At 49.8% G+C, this 10,253-nt stretch overlaps 1 protein-coding gene across 4 annotated transcripts in view; it reads right to left on the bottom strand.

Moving 5' to 3' along the window:
- TPST2 (tyrosylprotein sulfotransferase 2) overlaps nucleotides 1-10,253 on the bottom strand; it is a 51,120-nt gene continuing 40,867 nt past the window's right edge. For 3 of the 4 annotated variants that reach the window (XM_042961362.1, XM_042961360.1, XM_042961361.1), the window contains 3 exons: nucleotides 9,684-9,882; nucleotides 5,295-5,345; nucleotides 1-510 (listed from right to left, as the gene is read on the bottom strand). In XM_042961362.1, coding sequence (XP_042817296.1) covers nucleotides 349-510; nucleotides 5,295-5,345; nucleotides 9,684-9,882 — 412 coding nt within the window. In that variant the 3' untranslated portion in view covers nucleotides 1-348. Of the gene's footprint in view, nucleotides 511-2,489; nucleotides 2,539-5,294; nucleotides 5,346-9,683; nucleotides 9,883-10,253 lie in introns of all 4 variants that reach the window. The other variant, XM_007082590.3, reaches the window with a different exon arrangement.

Genomic DNA, 10,253 nt, shown 5'->3' with positions numbered 1-10,253 from the left:
TGAGTCCCTGGTCACTTTATTCAAATAATTTTTTTTTTCCTCTGAAATCTGAGAACTGAGGAGGAATCAAAGAAAACCTCATATATTAAATTCTTAAATAGATTCTTTGAATTCAAAAGTAAGTCAATAGGAGAGAGGCACAGGTGTGGGCCTTGTCCCCGCCAACAAAGCCGCCAAGGCAGTCCTGCAAATTAAGAAAAATGGCAAATCCATTTCTTTAAAAAAAAGTTCTTGAGGGGCAAGATAAAAAATACCGAAATTTCAAAAGCCAGCCTACTTCCCACACTCTTCTTCGTTCTTCTCCATCCTGGGGGGGGGGGGGCTGTCCACAGGTAGAGAGTCTCCAGGTTAAGTTTTCGGTGATTCGGCTTTTTTGCAAACATATGCAAATACATTCCTCGTTAGCAGTCCTGTTTTGGCGATTAAGAGCAAGCAATATGCTTGGATTAGAGGTCCGATTTCCACTCGAATGCAAGGTGTCTTCTCCTCTGGGCAACAATCTGCAGAGATCTGGACAGAGGATACAACGGCATTAGGTGCGGAGTAAGAATTCGGAGACGGACCTTTTGTATTTGTACGTGTGATCGGGGAGGGGATGGTCTCGCCACGTTCACACACACAAACAGGTGCAGTTTTCTCTACACGTCCCCCATGGCCAGAGATAATTTAAATCGAAAAGCGTCCCTCGGGTGGCGGGGGCGGGGGGCACCTGGTTGAGCGGTTGAGGTCATGATCTCACAGTTTGCTGGTTCGAGCCCCACCTCGGGCTCGCTGCTGTCGGCATGGAGCCCACTTTGGATTTCTAGAAGTCCCCTTTTCCCTCTGCCCCTTACCTGCTTGTTCTCTCTCTCTCTCTCAAAAACAAAAATAAAAATAAATAAATAAATAAATAAATAAATAAATAAATAAATAAATAAAAGCTTTCCTTGGGTTCTTACCCACATCTCAGCCTGGGTCCACCTGACCTCAAAGATCTCTTTTTACTTATGAAGAGACCAGTGGCAATGACGTGATAAAACACCAGTGGGATTTTTGGAGGTGAGGGAAGGATCAGCATTTAATGCCAACTGTTCACCAGGGATGAGCTAAAAAAAAAAAACCAAAACACCCTGTACGTGGTATCTCATTGAAACAGCAAAGGGAAGAATATATCTGGCTTCTGTCAACAGGAAGGTTCAAAATTCTACGAATGAATTTTGCGGAAGGAGCACGAGGGGATGGGGTTGAGGAGAAACGTGGAGAAGGAATCCTCGCGGTCCGACTCTTGATTTGGGCTCAGGTCACGATCTCACGGTTCGTGGGATGGAACCCCATGTCAGGCTCTGTGCTGACAGCGTGGAGCCTGCATGGGACTCTCTCTCTCCCTTTCTCTCTGCCTGCTCCTCCCCATTCTCTCTCTCTCTCTCTCTCTCTCTCTCTCTCTCTCAAAATAAATAAATACATTTTAAAAACTTTAAAAAATTAAAAATAAGATCGGGAGACCAAAACACAGACGCCAGGCAGGGAGCGTCTTCATAGTCTAGAGCAACGGAGAACAAGTGGGTTGTGACCTCTCTGTGGGGTCACCCGAGAGGCAGAGGAAGTGAACTTACTGGAACCTTAACGCCAGCGCCCACAAGCACAGCGAGGGGGCAAGTCTTCCTGGATTCCCCACGCGCCCACCTGGGCCAGCTCACTTCACCTCTCGGCCACCCTCGCGGGGTGGACCCGCGTGAACCCCTGCTCTCCAGACATCAGAAGCGGAGGCCGTGAGAAGTCCAATGTGAAGTGAGTGCCCGAATCTTTGACTTCCCAAGGTCAGAACCTGCGCCTCTCCCCACCTTCGCAAAATACGGGTGGATGGATATGCCCTTCAAATCGGTCCCCCAAAGCGAACTCTGGAAGAAGGTGACCTTGGGAGGGATTCTGCCGTTTGGTGACTCTGTGGCCTTGGGCAAGTCAAAGCCCTCTCTGGGCTCTAGTTTCCTCCGCTGTGTCCGCTGCCTTCCCAGGGATACTGAGGGTTAAATGAGTCCCACAGGAGTAGCCCTCTGTCCAATGCCCTGGGGGTTATTCTTCGACCAGACTTGCTTAGAGCTTTATTAGAATATTAATTGCTCTGGGCCAACCTGATACTGTTTATAGAAGCAGGATCAGCAGGCAGCGTTCTGTGCAAAAATGTTCTGGAATCCCCACCCCACCCCCCATCACATTGGTCCCTGGCACCCCCCCTCCCCAAAGGCAGACAAACCTTTTCCTAGTTGGTTCGGCACTGGTCCCTGCCCCCACGGGATCCAGAGCTGGGTGACTAGTCTGTGATTCTATAAATAGCTCCCCCGGCCCGTCGCCATGGAAACCCCCACAAGGGCCCTGGTCAGTCCACCTGGATGGACACTCCCCCCCATCAAGGGAGGCTCTGGAAGGACAAGCTTTTCAGGGAGGGGCTCCTGAGCTGGGAAGGGCAGCCCCTTCTCCCCAGCCCCCTCCCCCGGGGAAGTCTGCAGGCCTACCTGGAAATCATGAACTTCCTAAGTGGGAGGAGGTGCTGTTCTGGTTCACCTGGAGGAAGACAACACACAGAGGAAGGGGTCACGGCCAGGCTGGGGGGCCAGGGTCTCACTGCCCTGAGGTTCAGCCCTCAGCCTCACTGAGGCAGGCACACTCTCCCTCATCAGGGATTTACTGCACACCTACTTAAGACGGGCCAGGTGCTGGGGATGCCGTGAACATGACCGACATGGTCCCACTCTTCTACAGGGAGAGCCTTAACAAATACATCTGCAAGATAACGTCGCGTCCACCCACTCGTGGGCCTATACGAGTGACTTTGGAGCTACTTCCCATAGGGTGTCAGGAAAGGCCACTACAAAGCTGTTTGAAAAACAAATATGTGCTCTGTGTCCTGGGTTCCTGGCACATAGCTCAGAAAACCCTAGACTCTCCCTAGTGAGAACAAGCCTGTCTTGTATGCTAATGACGTGACTGGCCTCTGGCCTCAGGATGCAGGCTGGTGGCTAGAAGGACGGAGGCATGACTCTGGGGAGGGGAGAGGGGCTGGAGGGTGAGTTAATAACCAGTGATTTAATCAATCATCCCTGCTTCATGAAAGCTCCATAAAACCCCTAAATAACAGCTTCAGGAAGCTTCCAGATTGCTGAACACAGCCCAAAGAGGGCGTGGCAGTGCTACACCTCTTACCCCGCACCCTGCCCGGGGTAGCTCTTCCGTGGTTGTTCCTGAGTCGCATCCTTTATAATAAACCAGTAACCTAGGAAGTAAAGTGCTTTCCTCAGCCCTGTGAGTTGTTCTAGCAAATTCCCAAATCTGAGGAGGGGGTCATAGGGACCCCCAAATGGTAGGTGGCTGCGCAGAAATGTGGGTAGCCTGGGAACCCTGCCGTGGCTGGCGTCTGAAGTGGGCGCGGTCTTCTGGGACTGAGCCCTGAACCTGCGGGGTCTGCCACTAACTGTGGGGGTGTCACTGTGCAAACCGAACTGAATTTAACACCCACTTTGGTGTCTGTCTGGAGAATCAGACACTGGTTGTTGGGGTTGGAAAACGCCCCCTAAGCCGAGATCTAAAAGATGTAAGTGAGGCCAGGCACACAAAGATCTGGCTGGAACAGCAATCCCTGGCAGAGGGAACAGCCAGGAACAAACAGGGAGGGCGTTGGGTGCCTGGCGAGTGAATATTCCTTTTTGTATTCGCAGCAATGGCAACGCGCGAGCTGCTTTGGTTTGCTTGCTTACTATTCTTCCATCTTTTGGGGTTCAGGATCATCATTTTAGAGGGCTGTAGAGGACCCGGAAGACTTTTTCTTGTGCCACCATTTACCTAACGGTTGCCGTTAAGACTGAATCCAACTTATGCGATGCCCTGAATGAAGTCATGTGCACTCTAGAGGCCAGGGAGGGAGATGGCGGGAGGGAAGCAGGGGTCGGATGCGGTCTACAGGGCAGCTCTCCCGGGTGGCAAGGTTCACGATGACAGGGCACATGCCGCGCTTTCACATTTTGCTCCTAAGCGAGCACGAAAACAGTCCCAGGCCAGCCAGCTAGACGTCTTGAGTATGGCCACACGTTCGGGTACGGTCCGACGTTTTTGTGAAACAATTTGGCCTTATGCTTCCAGAGTCTTCCAAAGAACTGGACCCTTGCACCCACCTATGACATTCCGTGACAATGGATTCTAAGGGAATGGCCCAAGAGAGCCCCCCCTCCAGCAGGAGGGAGGCAAAATCAGGATGATGGGCACGTGCCACCATTTCTGCGAAAACTGGACAGGACCTTAGGGCAACAGTTAATTGGTGGCCCATAATGCGTTCCAGAGAATACTATGTAACCATCGGGAAGGGCAGTAGACGGAAAATCCAAAAGATGGGAAAACACGAAGAACGCGAAACCAAGCACCCCATGCAATGGAACTGCACGGAATAGAAGGTAAATACTCAGGTGGGCCGAGAAAGGATAATCCACAAAACTGAAGGGCGTTCCGGACGGTGACTAATTCCCCTCACCCCGGCTTGTGTTTGCTGCTCGTTACATCATCTTTTTGGTTAAACCAAGTGCTAAATCACTGCTGACTAATCTTGACAATATTTGTTCACGGCGGCAAGACGATGGGGTCTCTGACTCCCAGAAAGGGAGCGTGGAGCCCTCCCCGAAGAACTGAGATGTGTGCAAAAGCCAGGGACCCCGGACAAGGAGCATCTGTGATTTTGATTATCAAACTGGGGATTGGCACGGGGTGGCCCGCTCTCTCTCTCCCAAATTAAACACACACAGACTAAGAGTACTAAGCTTGGTATCACCACTTCATTTAAATGGGAGCTATCGCGTCCGTGAAGGGGGCAGTCCTTCCCGACATGATCCATGGACTGTGCCCCTCGGACGTGCCCAGGATGTGTGGGAGGCAGGGCCATGGAGATGTGCCTGAAGACGCAGGGATGTCTGTACGTCTACATTCGCGGGGACGCCCACACCACGTAAGCCTTACGGGTCTCATTTTTTGGCTGACTGATAAAAATTCTGGGCTGGGTCACATGTGGGAACTGCCACTTTAAATAAAACTGAATTTAAGGCTAGAGACAGAGGGCTGGACAGAAAGTCCCCACCAGGGGCTCGCGCAAAAGAGCTGTTGAGATTTGACCCTAGCTGGATCAGACACTTGGAGGGCCCCTGGCCCGGCTCCCCACCCCAAATTTTCTGACGAGGAAATGATCAGCAGATTAGGGAAGCAAAGTGTCCGAGGGCATCCGCAAGCTGGTGGGACAGCCCAATAAACCGATTTCCAGAATTCCCCTTGGGGTTTCTAACCTGAAAATATCCTTTCAGATTGGCTGGTGTTTTATAGTCCCCTTTCAAGACCTAGGAAAGAGAAACAAAGTATCACTATCATAGAAATTATCAAAAATAAAATTCAGTCTGTTACCACCACCTTCCCATCTACTCATTTATCCACCCACCTATTTATCCATCTACACATCCATCCATATACATTCATCCTCCTACCCACCCATCTATCCACTCATCCATCTACCTATCCACCCACCCATCCACCCATTCACCTACCCATCCACCCATCCATCCACCTATCTTTTCATCCATCCATCCATCTAACCATCCATCCACTCTCCCATCCATCCACCTACTCTCCTATCCATCCACCCATCCAACCACTCATCTACCCATTCATCATCCATTCATCCATCCATCCATCCATCCATCTACCCATCCACCCACCCATCTACCCATCCACCCACTCTCCTATCCATCCACCCATCAAGCCACTCATCTACCCATTCATCATCCATCCATCCATCCATCCATCCATCCATCCACCCACCCATCCACTCATCCACCTATCCATCCTCCTTCCCATCCACCCATCCATCCATCCATCCACCCATTCAACTACCCATCCATCCATCCACTCTCCCATCCATCCACCTATCTTTTCATCCATCCATCCATGCATCCATCCATCCATCCACCCATCCACCCTCCCATCCACCTACCCTTGTACCCACCCATCTACCCATCCATCCACTCTCCTATCCATCCACCCATCAAGCCACTCATCTACCCATTCATCATCCATCCATTCATCCATCCACCCACCCATCCACCCATCCCATCCATCCATCCATCCAACAAACATTTATTGACCTCCTCTTATTTCTAAGCATCATTCTAAGCTCTGGAGGTACAAAATTAACCAGACAATTAAAATTCCTTCTCTCCTGCAGCCACCATTCTAGAGGAGGAGCTAGATGATCCATAAGTAATACACAAATAAACAAGAACATATCAAACCATGAGAAGTACAGTAAAAAAAAATAAGACAAAGGGATGTGATCAGGAGTGACCAGGGGGCTTCTTTTGAGCAGATGGTCACAAAGGACTTCTCAGAACAAGTGACCTTTAAGCTGAGCCCTCAATGACAAAGAAAACTAGCCAAGCCGAGCTCTGAAGGAAGAGCGTTCCAGGCACAGCACACAGGGCAAAGAAAGTTCTAGGCCTTTCCATAACTGCTCCATAGATAAGCCATCATATAGACCAGTATCGTCCACTAGAATATAGGATGAACCAACTATATACTTCTAATATTTTAGTAGTCACATTAAAAACAAAGTGACCAAGGGGTGCCTGGGTGGCTCAGTCAGTTAGCGGCCAATTTAGGCTCAGGTCATGATCTTGTGGCCTATGAGTTCGAGCCCCACATCGGGCTCTGTGCTGAGAGCTCACAGCCTGGAGCCTGCTTCAGATTCTGTGTCTCCCTCTCTCTCGGCCCCTCCCATACTCGCACTCTGTCTCTCTCTCTCTCTCTCAAAAATAAGTAAACCTTAAAAATATATATATTAAAAAAACAAAGTGACCAAAAAAAAAGCAAATCAAGTGAACTAATTTTCGTTAGATCTTTTATTTAACCTGATATATCTAAAATATTCACTCTTCGACAAGTAATTAATATAAAAATGATTAATGACAAACTTCACATACTGTTCTCCGTAACTGGACTTCAAAATCAGATACGTGTTTAACACTTAACAGCAACCCTCAATTTGGACCAGTCAGATTTCACTAGGCACATTTCAGTGGCCACACAAGGTTAACGGCTAGAGGCTGTAATGGACAGTGCAGGCAGAGACAATTTCATTAGCACTGGGGTCCTTCCAGTGCCCAAGTGTCCTGCACCCCAGGATCTGTTACAGGAACACACAGTGTCTGCATAGAAACACACACACACACACACACACACACACACACACACACACACACAGTTTTCAGTGAGGGAACGTATCTTTGCAGTGACAGCAAAACTACCAGGAAGACTAAACAAGCGTCTGGCAACCCCTGGGAAGAAACCTCTTTGGAAGAAAACCAGGAGCAGCTTCCGTTTTAAACAAACAAACAACAGAGCTTCAAAGAGTTGGTCTTCCTCATCAGAATTTTTTAGAAGATACACAAGGTCAGGCCTTATTCTGGGAGCTTCCGACCTGCATTCTGGAACGAATCAGGGGCCTTCGCCTTTTAATTTTTTTTTTTTTTTTGACGTTTGCTTATTTTTGAGAGAGAGAGGGGTGGGGGGGAGGGGCAGAGAGAGAGGGAGACACGGAATCTGAAGCAGGCTCCAGGCTCCGAGCTGTCAGAACAGAACCCGACTCCGGGCCTGAACCCACAAACCGCGAGATCACAACCGCCAGTCTAAGTCAGATGCTTAACTGACTGAGCCACCCAGGCGCCCCAGGGGCCTTCACCCTTTAAAGAGGCTTCAGAGAAGTTTCCATGGGGCCCCTGGCTGAGAACACAGAGTCGGGAGAGCCCTCTGTCAATGAGGTCCTCATCCTGGTCCAGCTACTGCCCCTGAGAAGCACCCTGGGTGCTGGAGTTCAAGATCATGCTCCCAGCTGCCGTTTCTTCTGTTTAATCTAATTGTTTTCTCATCATATGAAAATATATGCAATACATTATACAATAAGATAGCCTAGGTACAGAAAAGTGTATGAAACACATTAAGTACAGCTTAAAGAGTACTTTATGAAAGCATAAGAATAATAAATAGCAAAGGCTTAGAATAAAAATAATGGAAAAATAAAAGGGACCACATGGAGGTTGTGAATAGTCACACTGTCAGATGCAGTCTGAGCATCATGGACCTCGGGGTATTTTTCCACAAAGAGATGTTTGCAGAATCGATAGGTGTCAAGGGGGAGAGGAAGTGCTGGGACCCGCTACCCTTCCCGCTTCCCCGCTTCCCCGCTTCCCCGAGGGCAGAGCCTGCACGTGTCAGAGAGGTGTGAAAGCCTTGTTAGCACCAAATGGGGTCTTTCTCCTCCAGTCACTGAACAATTAAAGGGGAAGAGGGAGAAATGGGACTTTCTCCCTTTGCCGTTCAACACAAGAACTGTTCACTTCCTAAAATCAGCATGTGAGGGGCCCCTGGGTGACTCAGTCGGTTAAGCGTCTGCCTACGGCTCAGGTCATGACCTTGTAGTCTGAGAGTTCGAGCCCCGCGTCGGGCTCACTGCTCTCAGCACAGAGCCCCGCCTCAGATCCTCTGTCCCCCTCTCTGGTTCTCTCTCTCAAAATAAAGAAATAAACTTAAAGATATTTTTTGTTTTGTTTCTATTCAGCACGTGTTTGGAAATGCTGAGCGTAGCTGGAATTAAGACTCTTGGGGCGCCTGGGTGGCTCAGTCACTTGAGCGTCTGACCTCGGCTCGGGTCATGAACTCTCGGTTCGTGGGTTCGAGCCCCGCGTCAGGCTCTGTGCTAATGGCTCAGAGGCTAGAGCCTGCTTCGGATTCTGTCTCCCTCTCTCTCTGCCCCTCCCCTGCTCTGCTTGTGCTCTCTCTCAAAAGTTAGTAAACACTAAAAAAAAAAAAAAAAATTAAAAAGACTCCAGGTCTTACTGGCGTAGGAGCTAGGAGCTCACGTGTCCCCAGGCACAGGCCCCATGCTCAAATACTGTCCCTAACTTCGTGCCTCCAAGGAAGTTAGCATACAGCACCCAAAGTAAACTAGAAGCTGTGACAGTCAAGGACAGACTTGCTAACTGTTCCTTTCCCCAGGATTACCTGACTTTAAGGCTTCAGAAACATCTAGTAAAGTCATTTCCCTTGACCACCTTAACCAAGGAGAGCTTAAAGAGTAATTCCAACTGCCCCAAGCTCCCATCTGTCTGAGAAATCAACATTAAAATTTAAGGGGGCAGGGGCGCCTGGGTGGCTCAGTCAGTTAAGCGTCCGACTTCAGCTCAGGTCATGATTTCACAGTCTGTGAGTTCGAGCCCCGCGTCGGGCTCTGTGCTGACAGCTCAGAGCCTGGAGCCTGCTTCGGATTCGGTGTCTCCCTCTCTCTCTGCCCCTCCCCTGCTCATGCTCTCTCTCTGTCTCAAAAATAAATAAAAACATTAAAAAAAAAATTTAAGGGGGCAATAAAGTGACCAAGAGTTTATTTCTATTCAGCCTCAACAAAGACTTGAAGTACTTTCTAAACAGACAAATAGCCAGGGAAATGGGGGGAGAGAGGGTAAAAGAGAACAGAGAAACAGGATGAAATTAGGACACATGGACCTGCCGGTAGAAAGGCTAGCAGTTGGATTTGAGCTTCCCTGTGGCCCAAGCAAAAACGGCCGTCATACAGATACAACCACCCCCGTTCCAGGCCGGGAGCACATCTCCGCGCGAGCACACATACTCACCCGGTGGGTGTTGTTGACCACGATGGGGTCGGGGTTGCCGTAGTTGGGTGGGTTTGCGTAGGGGTCATAGCCGAGCCGCGCCAGCATGGGGGCGATCTGGGCCATGTCCCTCACCACATCCCCAGGGATGTGGCCGGTCCACTTGGAGAGCGCTTCAAGGTTCACGGGCTTGATGACCTGGTCTGTGGATCGCTCGATCCTGGGGAGAAAAAACAGGCCGCAGGGGGCACAGGGAGACCCAGATGGCACCCGGGTGACCTGTGCCCGCCTCGGCTGTGAAGCTGCGGGCAAGTCACTTGCCCTCCTCAGCCCTCCTCTGTACGATAAGAGCCTCTGTGGCCAGAAACTGGAAACTGGAAGACAGTGGAAGGCGGTGAGAACTTAAAACCCTGCTCCCTTGATGTCTCCAACTTTTTAAAAATAACGTTTTATTTCTGTGACTAAGATGGGTATTTCGTTCTGGAGAAATAATTATAAAACACGGACTGCCCCCTCCCAGCCTATCAGTTCCCTACCGAGACCTAATCTTAGCATTTGGGGGTCCACCCGCTCAACACCGTCTTCTGTGCT

The sequence above is a fragment of the Panthera tigris genome, chromosome D3 (assembly GCF_018350195.1).
Source record: "Panthera tigris isolate Pti1 chromosome D3, P.tigris_Pti1_mat1.1, whole genome shotgun sequence".
In the NCBI taxonomy this organism is placed as follows: Eukaryota; Metazoa; Chordata; class Mammalia; order Carnivora; family Felidae; genus Panthera; species Panthera tigris.
The sequence above is the reverse complement of the archived record's forward strand: the minus strand, read 5'-3'. Positions and strand labels throughout refer to the sequence as shown.